Source organism: Rhinolophus sinicus, chromosome 16 (assembly GCF_057876585.1).
Source record: "Rhinolophus sinicus isolate RSI-liver-muscle chromosome 16, RSI-T2T, whole genome shotgun sequence".
Classification (NCBI taxonomy): domain Eukaryota; kingdom Metazoa; phylum Chordata; class Mammalia; order Chiroptera; family Rhinolophidae; genus Rhinolophus; species Rhinolophus sinicus.
In genome coordinates this window covers 99,046,456-99,062,187 of record NC_142516.1, presented here as the reverse complement: position 1 = coordinate 99,062,187, position 15,732 = coordinate 99,046,456, and the positions used below count along the sequence as shown (strand labels likewise).

The 15,732-nt window shown below is 33.1% G+C and overlaps 1 protein-coding gene across 7 annotated transcripts in view; it reads right to left on the bottom strand.

Annotated features, from left to right (window-relative positions):
- The window catches only part of NBEA (neurobeachin), a 662,791-nt gene that overhangs the window by 301,015 nt on the left and 346,044 nt on the right, over positions 1-15,732 (bottom strand). For all 7 annotated transcript variants that reach the window (XM_019736455.3, XM_074330023.2, XM_074330024.2 and 4 more), the window contains one exon: positions 2,655-2,763. In XM_019736455.3, the coding sequence (XP_019592014.2) occupies positions 2,655-2,763 (109 nt within the window). The remainder of the gene's footprint in view (positions 1-2,654; positions 2,764-15,732) is intronic.

The window sequence follows — 15,732 nt, the reverse complement described above, 5'->3', positions numbered from 1 at the left end:
CATTTTTTAATCATGTTTGACTTTTTTTATATAACTCTTTTTTCCCTTTTTTTTGGAAGAAGTGTTTATTATCAGAGCACCAGTGGTCAGAGAAGGCAGTGGGTTAACTCCTCCAAAAATTGCCTTCTATACTAATTTTTATATGGAATGGGTTGACTCTAAATTTTAACATTACCAATATGTAATATGAGTCATATGACTAGGAAGAAAAAAAAAATCTCATACATCTAAAAAACCACATATAACTAGTTCACATTCATCATTATTATGTAAAAATCTGTTTCATGGAAGGTATTTAAACATGTCGTTTCCATCTATCTATTGATATAGACTACTACCACAACTCATCTCTTTCAGAGAAATAACCCTACAGTAATCTAAGAAGGATTAATTCATTTTCCAATTTATCTTTTTGTACAGGGAATCACCAATTAGTACAATGATCTGCCTCCATAATGAGGTTAATATTTCATTAGTTCATTGGAGAGTAAAATTAAATTTTCATTTTTCTTCCTTAACAATTACATTGGTTAAGTAACAAAACTGTGAAGTAGCCATCTCAAATTCAATATACTTTTTCTCTTAATTACAGGCTTATGTGGGAGATAAATTCCTCAAAAAGCCCTAGTAAAATGTCATGATTTTTACAAAATCTTTTACAATTTAAAAGTGGTGTTTGGTGAAACACACACACACACACACACACACACACACACACACACACACACACACACAATACATTTACTAATATAGCTATAACCTAAAATGAACAAATGCAAACATTTGGGTTAAAAACAATATACATTCATTAAGTAACAATGATAATGCTCTCAAACTTAGATTTACATTAGTATTTTATGTATACAGAGTTTAAAAAGCATTGAGTCTTCATGTCCCCCCCCAGCTTCTTATCACCATTGGCCATGCATCCTCAGCAGGAGTAATCTCATCCCCAAGGGAGTGAAAACTGGTGTTGGGGGTATGTGGAAAGAAAATCTTACTCTTTTTATGTATAAAGCTCTGATGTATACACAATACACAAACAGATATGTGGCATATTGGTAGTAATAAAATATTACTGGGAAACAATTAAGACAAAAACTGTAAAAAGATTCCTTAGGGGGATAATAATGAAAAAAGGTTTAAAAACTGCATTTTGCTTAGTATCACCTTGGTTAAATATGTGTGAAAGGTGGTCACTTATACCTAGCTGCTTAAATTCCATTTTAAATGTTTTCACATGACAAATATTGATTTCATTTGCTTATATCCTCAAAAAATATCTTGATTTTCTTAGTAGAAATATGATTGAGTCAAAACTGATCCTGCAAGGCATTTGGTTAAAATTATAAATCTTATTTATTAACAGAAGTCAAAAATTAATTGAATATTCTTATTTTGTTTAGAGTTCTGACCTATCTTATACCTAAACGCATTCTTCAAAGAACAGATAACTCAGTCTTTTCTTTTCATCCAGAGTACAGCATGAGACCCGGATAAATATCCGAATGTTATTTATTGTTGAGGTGATATGAAACTTCTTTGACAAACACTTAATTGTCAATGTACTTTCATCAAAGTTTAAAATATTTGGTATTCTTTTCAAAATAAGGTGTTGCAATCCCATATAACAACTGTGTGCTGTGTCATCTGACAAAGGAAGCGGAAGTTACTGGTATTAAAGTGCCTAGAGCTATTTCTCAGTCTCCTGCTTCTCAGCTAGCAGGTCAGAGATCACCAGACCTAGGACATCAACTTGCATGACTAAGACCTGGTTTACTGAGATAAAAACCTCATCAAAACTGAAATCTTGGGCTCTGCTTTCCAACCACACAATACTTGTTCACGTGTTGCATCAGGGGAATAAATTAGTTATTTATTTATTATTTTCAAGGCCACTGACAGTCCAACCTAAGCCAAACACCAGATCACCTAAATATTTCTGAAACCAATATTGTTTTGTAAATTGAATGAACTGAAGTAACTGCTACATTTAAAATACTGAAATCGGGGTATCTTTTGAATTGAGGCAATACAAGAAATGGTAAATAATTATTGACATGCTAAAAAAATATAAAAATACTTTAAATTAAAAAATGATTACTCTGAAATATACAGTACTTCAACATCCTTTAGTGTTTGCATATAAAATAGTTCCTTGTTCTTTATTCAAGGAACTTACAAGAATTTTAAAACTATTATATTTCTATATATATGCTTTAATTGTCAATAAAATATCAATTATAAAAATGAAATATAAACCATAATTATCTATGGCCATTCTAAAGATGGGTATTTAATAAATAATGAATTACTGAGTGTTTGGCAAAACTGAGTTTCTTTATATAACTGCTTATATAGCTATAGCTAATGGTATGTAAATTCTGCTAGCTTAAAAATTACTAAAGTAATTGCTTTATAAAATTTTATTTCTTCAGTTACCAAGTGGTTAGTCACAGGGCAGGAGGGATCTCTTCATGTTGTAAATGAGGTGAAAATAAACTAGTGCTCTGGGTTTGACATTTGCTAAAGAACTGAAATGCCTTCAGTAAAATTTTCCTCTAAAAAAAAAAACTCTCTTAATGTAAGGTTACCATCGGTGACAGTTGGCTGATAACAGAAAAGCAGACTCTAATCTGTTCCCCAAACCTTACCTCAAATTCTGCATGTTTATGTACATCCTCGGCTCTCTGTCTGTTCAAAATAAATTCAGCTTCATTTGCAACACGAACTATGTGGTCCTTCATAGCATGGCATAGTAACCTAAAAAGAAAAATACCTTTGGAATTATTATTCTCAAAAGCTTTGGTTAGTCAATTTTTTCAATAATCAGACTATGCATAAATTTCAGACAAAGCTACATTATAAAATTAATATAGTTGAAATTATAATTCAATGGTATTTGACATATAGAAATATGCTATAAAACTGTTACAGCAATGCCTCTATTAAATATAGTGTTTTGTGAACAAATCATTCACTTAATAAAGTTCAGTCAATGCAATAAAAATAAATGATTTTTGATGGAATGTTTTAAAATGGTTGAAACAACAGAATTCACTATCTTGGAAGTAAATTTTCACACAAGTGCTAGATGACCATATATTAAGAAATCTATAGACTGGATTCTTACTTTAATTAATACAGGTAATAGGACTAAATGGCATCTAAAATTTATTTAAATGCTAAGATTCTAAATTCTAAGATGGAACTACAGTGAAACGAACTTTAAAAAATGCAAACAAGGGAGGCAGCTATGCTCACCACTATACCACCAATACAAGATGTGGTACATCGTACACACAATGGAATATTACTCAGCCATAAGAAAAAATGAAAAACTAACATCTGTGACCACATGGATGGATCTTGAGATTACCATGCTAAGCAAAATAAATTGCGAACCACAGAAAAAGTCAAGAACCATATGACTTCACTCAGATGTGGGATATAAAACTGAAAGCAACAAAGGAACAAGACAAAGAGACACAAACTCATGAACACAGACAACAGTTTAGTGGTTACCAGAGGGTAAGGGGGGAGGAGGGAACTAGAAGAAGGGAAAGGGGGTCAAATGTATGGTGACGGAAGGACATTTTACTTTTGGTGATGAACACACAATATATAGATGATATATTCTAGAATTGTACACTTGAAACTTATACAATTTTATTAACCAAGGTCACCCCAAGAAGTTCAATAAAAAATGCAAACACGGAGCAAACATTTTTTAACAAGAAAAGTTACTTATTTATATATTCAAATTCTCTTTTTAAAGTGTCTTAAGATACACAGTGAGAAGCCTTTCACTAGATCCCCTTTCCGCCTGATTTCCAACCTCAGTAAGCACCCACTGCTATTGGTTTCTTACATACTTTCAGTGATTTTTAAAATATACATAAGAAAACACAAATATATTGTTTTTCACTACCTTGTTACACTAATATTAGTATATTATACAGATGTCTCTACCTAGCTTTTCTCACTTAGCAATATATCTTGAAGATCTTTTCATATCTACACAGCACGGGCAGAGGTTATTTCCAAAGATGGCTGCAACAGTAACTCCCATCCCACACGCTTTTCTGGAGTGTGATTTTGCCATCGCTCCATCAAAAAGAGGAGTCTTTTTCCACTCCCCTCAGGGCTGCTCGGTGACCTCCTATGACCAACAGAATACAACAGAAGTGATGCTATGTGATTTTCGATGCAAGGGCATAAGATGCCTTGCAGCTTTTGCCCTTCTTTCTTGGAACTCTCTCAATGCTCAGCAATGCTGAGAAGCTCACAGCATGTGGAGAAACTCAAGAAAAGAGATGCTCAGGCTCCCAGGCCTAGATGAGCTCCCAGCACAAAGCCAGCCTCTCAGGTTCCACAGCCCCAGACAACTCCACATGGAGCAAAAGAATTGCTTAGCCGAGCCCAGTAAATGAGACTCATGAGAGATTAAAAAAAATAAAATAAAAATGGTAGTTGGTTTAAACCACACGATGATGATGATGATACTGACCATAAAAACTATCACCAAACTGTTTGAAAGCTAGGTAATAACATAGTTTACACATAATACTTTATCCTCACAAGAATCCTCAGAGATATAGATTATTTTCATTTTTGAAAATAAGAAACCACAGCTCAGAAAAAATTAAGTTCCTTGCCCCAGTTCGTTAAGTTTTAAAAGAATTATTGTAATTTTATTAGCCAACAATACTTTTTAAAGTAAAACCTTTTAATCATGTTTATTTCTTCCATCCTTCTGTGGACATTCTAACATTAATTCTTTTCATTTGGCTAATTAAAACAATGATTAGCCCTTTTCAGATATTTTAAAATATTTTCTTTCACAATAAGCAATTACTGCATTTAAAAAAATCAAAGGATATTTGAAAGTTAACTTTAAGACCATCTGAGTTTTTCTGAAAGTGCACATCTATGAGGTAATTTCAGTTGCTTTACCTATTTCTCTTTTTGTGGATACCTGTTATTTCTTTATGGGTATTTCTATTTCTTTATCTTTGGTATTCTACAATGCCAGTACCATGCATCTAGCCTGGGTTTCTTTTTATTTATCCTAGTGAGGCACATTTTGATTCCCGTACTTCTACAGTCATGTTTTGGTTTCAATCAGTTCTTAAATATTCACAAGAATCATCTTTCACAATATTTCATATACTCTGTATTCTTTGCTTTTTAAATTCTAGTGACTTGTAAATTAAACATTCTAGATCCACTTCATATCTCTTAAAACTGCTTTCATTTTTCATCTTTCTCTTTCTGCATTCTAAGTAAATTTTAAAAAATATATGTTTCAAGTAACTAAATCTCTCCAACTTTGTTTAATGTGATGAATCATCAATACATGGATTTTTCCAAATTATATTTTTTAAATTCTACAAGTTTCAGTTTTCAAAATCTTCCTGTTCATTTTGATGATCTTTTTATTCATTCACCTTTGTGCCTATTTTCCGTATTTCACCATTCTAATCACCACAATCGTTGGAGATCTAAATTTTTGTTTTTCCTTATTGAAAATGGCTTCCAATCTCATAGACTTAGTCATCTTTGATTGTTACATCATTTGTGGTTTTAATCTGCAGGAGTCCAAAAGACGTAATGTCGGTACATGTTTGCTTTTATTTCTGCTGATATTAAGGAGGCCCCAGAAGAAACATATCAGCCTCTAATTAAGGATGCTGGCTTAACTTGAAAGCCCTGACTAAATTCTTCACTTAATTTCTGGCCTAAGGTTTAAAACCCCGACAGCACTGCTGATTTAGGCATATGCTGCCAGGGCATTCCTACTCCTTGAGGCACCAATTTATAGGGTGTAGGGGTGGCCCTGGGGAACTCCTAAACCATTTATAAGACCCATGTTGCCTCAAAGATCATACCCTATGCAGTACGTATCTGAATGAATGTAGTATCTGAAGGCAGCAGAAGGTAACCTCAGATCACTGAGTAAATACTGCTCTGACAGAAGTCCCTATTCACTTGCAGTCCATTGAAATGTGACTTTTAAATAATCCCATACTAAGTTAATCATCAAGTTTTGTCAATTTTACCTCCTTAATATATTTTAATATGTTTATTCATACCACTAACACTGCTTTAATTTAAGCCTCAATCCTCTCTCATTGGATTACAACAGCCCCCTGAATTTTCTGCCTCCTCCAGTTCTTTCACCCTTCCAACATTATTTGTCACTTTAACATTAGCATTACTTAAAATTAAATTTCTTCAGTCAATACTTACAATAGACAAGATAACAGTCAAACATATTTTATGTAGACGTCTGTCTTCTCTCCAGCCTTATCTGCAGCCACTTGATCATACTTATTCTATGTTCTAGAAAAGCTTTTGCAGTTCCGTTAATGAGTCATGCTATCCCTCACCTTTATTTGTGGCATTTCTTCTTCCTGCAACTTCTGTCATTCCCTCCTCTCAATGGAGCCAAAAGATCTCACAATTTCTCAAACATTCTGGGAATTACAATATTTATTGCATTGCTTTTGTGTTTTTTTCTTTCTTTTCTTTTGAACAAGTCTCTCAGACTGTGGGGTTCTTTAAATAAGTTACAATGCTGATTCACCTGTGTATCCAATATGATTTGCACAGTACCTGTCATAAAGTATGGACTCATCAATATTATAAGGCTAAATGGATAAATGACTGAATGGATGTTAGAAGGAGAGCAAAGAACAAATTGGCTTTTCATAATAGGGCAGTTTTTTAACACTATGAACTTCTATGACACATTTAACACAGAAAATAAAAAGGTAAATAAAAATAAAAATATGACATAACTTAGGAATATCTGTTACAGAACATGTTCCTCTTCACAGTATCTATACAGCACAGGAAAGGAATGAAGTGGTCTTCAGCTTCTACTGTAAGTTTATTTTTCAAAGGAACTAGAACAGGAATCATATTCATTCCTGTTCTAAAAACAGGGTCGCTATGGATTTAGGAAAGAAGTCAGGAGACAAAACAAAGCATTCTATTTCCAGTGGAATAGACATCAGCAGGCCAAGTGCTGATGTTCTAGGAAGTACATAGTTTTATGCAGTTTGCTGTCATTTAAATTGCTTGTCTTTGAGCGCAGATTCTGAGATCCTGAATTTTAAATATAAATAACCTCTGTAATTTGATGAAAGAAAAAAAATCAATAGAAAAGGCAACGGGAGAGGTCAAATTAGTCTTCCATCATCAGTAAATGAATGAGGGGACAAAAGGCAGAACTAGTTTGTACTGAAGGTCTGCCTTTTGATAGCATTATGAGTTGGACAAACAATTTTCTCTGTATCCGAGTTTTAGTTTCTTGATTACTATTTCAGAGGTCCTATATACTGGAGGAAAGAGTAAATGCCCAAACTGTAAGATTATATTTTAAGATTCCAATTTACTTAGTCAAGAAGACAGACGCTGATTGGAAGTGAAGAGGTCACACAGGGCAGGAGCAGGTGTAATACCTCAGTGTCACTCAAAAGGAAAGCATAAGAGTTTCTGGTGACACTGCAAGGTAGAGTCTGGCTGGATTGGGGAAGCTTGATTTCTTTCAGTGCTATAGTCCTTTAATAGAGTTTTTAAAAATCTGGAAAAACTTATAATTTTTATTTTTAAAAAATTTTAATTCAAAATATTTTTACTTTGGAAAATATTTACAAGCTTTGAGATCTACTAGTTCATGATTCAATTTAATACCAACAAGTCTTCATCTGATGAAAACAGAACAAATGCCTTGTTGCCCTGAGAAGTATCTGACACTAACTTTCCCGCATTCCCAAAGTACATTTCCTTTACGGAGGGAAAACAATTACATCATATGGTTGTTAGGAGCATGTGAGCGATTATTTGTAAAGTCTTTGACACACAAAAATCGCAGCTCACTTTTCTAAAAGGTACACACTGATACATTGGTTATCTTTATATTCATTAGGAGGGAAAAAAACAGATGACAGAAAGTGATACTTAGTTATATGGAGCTCCATGTAAGGCTGTGGTGGGGCTTCAAAGCATTTCTTCATATTCATAACTTAGATTTGTAATTTGCATTATCAGTTTTGAACTGTGATACTAATTAAACTCTTGTGTTTTGAAGCATAACTCAATTTACTCAATTCTAAGAGCTGTGAAATACAAAGATTAGAAAACTGGGGTATAGTGTGGTCTATGTAGAAGCTGTTCTGAGTCCTACTGGTGGTGAAGAAGGGAAGATGGAATAACAGACCCTAGAGACTTAAAAATCTACATATAGGGCTGTTAGAAAATATATATGTATGTATGTGTGTATGTATATATATATATATACATACACACATATATATGTATATATATATAGATATATGAAAAATACTTATTCTCTTAAATACTAAATACTTTCATTGGTGTCTTCAAATAAATCTCCTAATGTCAAATATATAAAGCAGATTGTTACATTAATCTATAATGAACTTAATAGTTATACTTCTTAGAGCAGCATGGACAACAACTGAGTTAGATTATGATTATGTTTAAGTTGCGAGTTATGGGTAAAGATAGGGATAACTTTACATGGCTGTTAAGATGAGTGAATTAAGCCCCGCAGTTCTCAAATTCTGGTGTACAATGAAGAGCATGACCACTTGCAGGGCACATGACAAATGGTGATGTCTCAGTCCTGCCTAGAGTCTGATTCGATGAGTTTCAGGTGAGACCACAACATCTACATGTTCAACAAACTTTTCTTTTTCCATTTTTATCTTTTGATGCTCTTCACCCACTTCACCCACCTCCAACCTCCAGCAACCACTAATCTGTTCCCCATACCTATGAGCTTGGTTTTATTGCTTTCTTCTTTTTTATATTCTACATTTAAGAAAGATCATACATTATTTTTCTTTTTTTGTCAGACTTATTTCACTTAGCATAATTCTCAGAAGGTCTATCCATGATGCTGCAAATGGCAAGATTTCATTCTTTTCATGGCTGAATAATATTCCATTGTGTACACACTCACACATACGCACACACACCACTACCACCACCACACTTTCTTTATCCATTCATCCATCACTGGACATTTAGGTTGTTTACATATCTTGGCTATAGTAAATGATGCTGCAATGAATATGGGGGTGCAGCTATCATTTTGAGTTAGCATTTGTTTTCTTCGGATAAATACCGAGAAGTAAAATAGCTGGATCATATGGTAGTTCTTCTCAAAAATATTCTGAAGAAACTCCATACTATTTCCCATAGTGACTGCACCAATTTACCACCAACAGTGCACAAGGACTCCCTTTTCTCCACATCCTCAACAACATGTTATCTCTTCTCTTTTTGATGATAGTCATTCTAACAGGTGTGAGGTGGTATCTCACTGTGGTTTTGATTTGCATTTCCCTGATGATTAGGGAAATGCAAATCATCTTTTCAGGTACCTCTTGGATAGCTGTGTATCTCTTTGGAAAAACGTCTATTCAGATCTTCTGTCCATTTTTAGATCAAATTGTTTGTTTCTGTTGTTGAGTTGCATGAATTCTTTACATATTTTGCATATTAGCCCCTTATCAGTATATGATTTGCAAATGTTTTCTCCCATTCAGAAGGCTGCCTTTTCTTTCTATTGATGGCTTCTTTGGCTGTGCAGAATCTTTTTAGTATGATATAGTCCCACTTGTTCATATTTCCTTTTGCTTTCAGTGTCAGATTCAAAAAATCATTGCCAAGACCTATGTCAAGGAACTTACTGGCTATGTTTTCTTCTAGGAAGTTTATTAAAATGTAATGCCACATAAATGGAGTCACAGAATATGGCTTTGCTGTCTAACTTCTTTAGCTTCACACAACCCTTTCAAGTTTCACAGACATCATGTGCATCAGTAGCTCAGACCTTCTTATTGCTGAGTAGTATTCTATGTAATGATACATCATAATTAGTTTATCCATTTACCTGCTAATGAACATTTGGGTTATTTCCAGTCTTGGTTCTTACAAGTAAAGCTGCTATGAACATTCATATCTGTCTTAATGTGGACCTATATTTATTTCTCTTGGGAAAATATTTAGGCCTGAAAGTATTGAGTCAAATGTTAACTGTATGTGTAGGCTTTTAAGATGCTGACTAACTGTTTTCCAGGTATATGTATTATTTTGCACTCTCACCAGTAAGTTACCAGTATTCCAGTGGTTTCACACGCTCAGCAATACTTAGTATCACCAATCTATTTAATTATATCCGTTACAGTACATATTGCTATCTGTGGTTTAAAGTTAAATTTCCCAGGTGAATAATGATGTGGAGCATCTTTTCATGTGCTGATTGGTCATTTGTATATTTTCTTTGGTGCAGCATCTGTTCAAATAGTTTGCTCAATTTGAATTGAATAGTTTTTCTTTTTATTATTGAGTTATAAGATGTTCTTTCCTCCCTTCCATTGATCCATCTATCTTTACAATAATCTTCCAACTCTATTCTTTTTCAATTTGTTTTGGTCATCAAAAGTCTGTTGTATTTTCACATACATTTGAAAATTACTTTTTAATTTCTACCCAAACCAAAAAAACCTGCTGGAATTTTGATTAGATCTGACTCTACAGATCAGTTTGGGGAGAACTAAAGCCTTAACCATGTTAGGTCTTCTGATCCATGAGCACAGTATATTTCAGTATTTACTTACCTTTAAATTTTTCACAGAAACATTTTGTAGTTTTTATTGCACAGATTTTTCACATATTTTATTTAGTACATCCCTTAAGCATTTCGTTTTTGATACAATTATAGTGGTTTTATTTTTTATTTAAATGCCCAATATTTCACATAGAAATATGTTACTATAATTAATTTTTGAATATTGATCTTATATCCTATGACTTTGCCAAATTCACTTATTAGTTCTACTACCATTTTTTTAGACATCTGAGAATTTTCCAGTTTCCTAATTGAACTGGGTAAGACCTCCAGCCCGGCCCAATGTTGAATACAAGTGGTGAGTGAGAACATCCTCGCCTTGTTTTTGATCTAGGGGAAAAGCATTTAGTCTTTCACCATTGAGAAGAATGTTAGCTACACGTTTTTGTAGATACCATTTATCACACCAAGGGAGTTTAATTTCTAGTTTACTGACAATTATGTCATGAATAGATGTTGAATTTTTAAAATTCTTTCACTACATCTATTGAAAAATGATATATATTATTTTCATTTTTGTTGTGTAGATATGGTGTATTTCATTCATGGATATTTTTGAACAGTAAACCAACTTTGAATTCTTGGGATAAACGCCTCTTGCTCATGATGTAATCCTTTTCATATGTTGCTGAATTTGATTGCCAAATTTTATTAAGGGTTATTTTACCTATACTTATGGTGGACATTGGTCTGTAATTTCATGTCTTATAATGTCTTTGGTGTTATTATTAGGATGATGAGGTCTCATAAAGTGAGCTGTAAAGTATTGTCTATTCCTATTCAGGAAGAGGTTGAGCATAACTGGTATTATTTCTTCCTTAAGTGTTTGGTAGAAATATTTAAATTCTCTTTTTAACATTGACTCTGCCTCCTAAGTTAAGTCCATTGTTTTCTTACATTTTGCTAGAAAAAACAACAACAAAAAAAACTAGGCTTTGATATAACGAATTGCTTTGAAGTCTATTTTATAAGCATGAGTAATGCTTTTTCAAAATATATTTCACATACTATGATATAGAAAAAATATTATAAACCCTATTAGCATTAATAATCAAGTAAAGTACTGGTCCTTACTTCAAAGTCAGGAAAACTGCTGGCTAGTTAAATAATATAAAGCTCAAAGACAGAGATTATGGCTTTTGCAAATAAAATTATATCCCACTTGTTTTGTTAAATAATGAAGGACATAAAAGTATTTTCTGTTGTCTGAAACCTTAATTTCACAAATAAAACAAAGACTGGTTTCTTTCTCTCATCCCTCACCATGTGCCTGTACTTGCTTAGGTCCTATCTCCTAAGAGAAGCCCTCTTCAGTGATTACTCTCCACAGGGATAGTTCCTTCCTCTCAAGTCATTGCAACTTTTCTATCATTTATTTGTACTTTTATTTATTATATACTATGACATTCTGAACTTTATTTTTGTCAGTATGTAACCCCTAACTTCTCAATTATAAGTTAGCTGGAGATGAAAAGCACATGTAAAATGTATTTGTATCACTAGTAAATCTAAACCACTTGATGTGTATTTTATAACTATTTATTCAGGCTTGTTTTTTCAAATATAAAGTAATTATGTAGATGCTTAAAACTTCAGTAGTGTCTGTAAAGGTATTATACTACCTCTGTAATTAGAAAACAGTAATAAGTTTTTCTTAATCCTTGTCTAGCATTGAACTGTGACTCTTTACAACAGACAAGTTATACAAGTATTGATTTCTCGAATGTTGCTCTGTACAACACAACCGAGGAATAGAAATCGTCTATGTGTTCTTACTTTACCAGTATGGCAAGTGATCAGCTTATAACTCAATGCTTCCATTTCCCTGGCCCCTTGGTTAGAGTTCCTAAACTAAAATCTATGGCCCAGGCCATGACTATATTCTTGTCTTATGTGGCTTGCTCATCCTATTCCTTCACCTCTCATCTTTAGTGTATTCTTGGACTTGGCCATACACAACATACCTTCATGTTGGCATAACCATTCCCACAGCCTGTATCTGCTATTTACACAAAATACCAGTCAGAAACGCAAAGGCTAACTCTAGTATCCTCTGTTGCCAAGTTGATTCTAGTTATGTCAGAATGGAATGAAAATGAAATCAATGTTTTCTAATAAAGACATAGATCACCTGAATCTTGACAAGCATTTGCTTGAAATAAGTAAGCTAAGAACAACAATACAAAAGTTATGTCCCTAGGAAATAAATTAAAAACAAAAAACAAAAAAACAACAGGAGAATATGGCACAGACATAAATATATCCCAAATAGGATATTCAACCCTTTTTTTGTTTTTCAATATTTAACTCTCACCAATGTTAAAATAACGGTGCCTAGAAAAAAGCACATTTAAAGTTATTCACAGAAGAGAAAAAAACTCAATACGCATGCATATGCATATATAGTTTAAATATGGTTTAAAGTGTAAAAACATGTAATTCAAATGAAATTTATGATCACTAAATTCTGAAATGTATTTCCCTATTACTTGAAATCTAGCCATTATTAAACGGGAGTTGCTCATCTTAGTTTTAGGTAAATAACATTTTTTATTTATCATTAATATCTAAAGTCTATAAATTAGCAATAATATTTAAGACACACAATTAATTTTGTAAAAGCACAGATGTTTTTTTCACCTTATTCATTTAAAAAATTCAGTATGTTTAATAACTTATTACATGTGTAAAATAAATAACAGAGAACTAAGAAAAAGGTACAGATTATGTTCTACATGAAAAAAATATAGAGAGGGAACTCCTGTTTTCGAGGAGTTTCCAGGGATTTTTGGTTCAACAGTAAACCAGAATCTCAATGCTGAGAAAAAGTTTCTTATCTTACAGTTTTAGAATACAAAACTGTTTTTGTAAATAGAGTTTTTACCAAGTCAAAGACACGAAACAAACAAAAAAAATCCCGGCTTTTTATGAATATCCATAAAATATATCCTATATGCTTTCCAAAAAGCGATAAAGGTTTATTTTAGGCAAATGATTAATTTATTTCAAAAGATCACTCAAATTACATAATTTTAAAAAGTCTTTTTTATTTGCTTTATAGTTCAATTCATAGTTTAATAATTTAAAATCCAATTATTATTGCCAAGATATTATAGGCAATTTTACATCCCATTAACCTTGCTTTGTTTTAATTATAAAGATCCTTTGTTATTTTCCTTTAAATGATCCAGTTTATAATTTCAGCCTGTCCTAGGGAGTATTTTAATTCAGCTGCACATTCATCAACTGTTTTTGTCCTGTTAATTGTAGACAACTGCACAATCGCTTTCTCCAGCTATGATTGATGAATTATATTCACGAGTGTAGCTGTTAAGTAGGATAAACATTCATAACAATTTCCACTTAAAGATTTTTATCTTCATTCCCACAAGGACAAATTAAAGACATATTTTAACAACAAAGAGAAAGTGTTTTTTGTGTTTCACTTTAAACTATTAGAAAAAGTTAAAAAAAAAAACAAAAAAAAAAAACTCTATGTCCAGGCAAATGAGATACAAACATGTGTAAAGAATCTAATTTGTGCCTAGCACATAGTACGCATCAAAAAAATAGAAGCCAGATAAACAGAGCAACGTGCCTTTACTGTAACTGCATCCCAACTACCTAAATATGGTATTTTTTGACCTGGAACTCCCAGTTCAAATTTATGAAAGAGAAAGGTCTAAACTGAAAGGAAATGAACCAAACTAAAGGTGGGAGTGGGCAAAATTCTAAATACCTACACTAAGTAATAACCAAACATTAGTTTGGTGCACAAGTAATTGCGGTTTAAGAGGTAAAAATTAATTGCAAAACCCATAATTACTTGTACACCAACCTAATAAAAACCTTCCATTTTTTTAATGCCTGTATTACAGCAGTTGTAGTAAATGCCATATATATTATTTCCAACCTTCAGAGAAACTGAGCAAGAAAGGTGTTACACTATTCTACAGCTGTGGAACAGGGTCAGAGGGAGATTATGTTACATGCCTAGAGTCTAACAGTTTATCAATAGCAGAACTGACATTTGAATTTGGTACAAATAACATACATATGCTTTGTATTATAATAGGCACTGCAGAAATAGCCATAAAAATACACTACAAATAAATAAGCACCAACACTATGTATGGGAAGTATAACTCAGGGGGAAATGGAAGGTACTACGAGAACATAGGAAGGCAAAGGCACCTAATCTGGATTAGGAATGGGGAGGGGTTGGTACTCGGTGAAGAGACTATTTTCATTAAAGAGAAGTGAATGTCTTAAAGCAAATGCACATCTCTTTAATGCTGTGGACCACTGGGGAAAACATTATAATATCAAAGACAGAAACCTCAGTTCTGTTCCCCAAACATTCTGGCAAGTCTCTTAGGTTTCCTTAGTTTTTTTATTCTTCCTTATTTTTCTATAGTGGCTAAGTCCAATATTATTTGATCTTCTCAAATATGAGGCCCAACTCCCCAAATTTCCTTCATTCTCGATAAATGGCCCTATCTGACACTTCATATAGAAAATAGAAGGCATCATGAAAGAACCCCTCTGAATCCTGACAAAAATGTACTGTCTGCATCTTTTCTCTTTTTTTTTGTATTGTCTTTTTTTTTTTTTAATTTTATTTTATTAAATTTATTGGGGTGACAATTGTTAGTAAAATTACATAGATTTCAGGTGTACAATTCTGTATTACATCATCTATAAATCCCATTGTGTGTTCATCACCCAGAGTCAGTTCTCCTTCCATCACCATATATTCGATCCCCCTTACCCTCATCTCCCACCCCCCACCCCCCGCCCCCCTTACCCTCTGGTAACCACTAAACTATTGTCTGTGTCTATGAGTTTCTGTTTCTCATTTGTTTGTCTTGTTATTTTGTTGTTTTTGGTTTATATACCACATATCAATGAAATCACATGGTTCTCTGCTTTTTCTGTCTGACTTGTTTCGCTCAGCATTACTCTCTCAAGATCCATCCATGTTGTCACAAATGTTCCTCTTTTCTCAATGTTCTTCTACAAAAGGCCAGTCCCTGGACCTCAGTCTCGCCCCTCAGAGATTT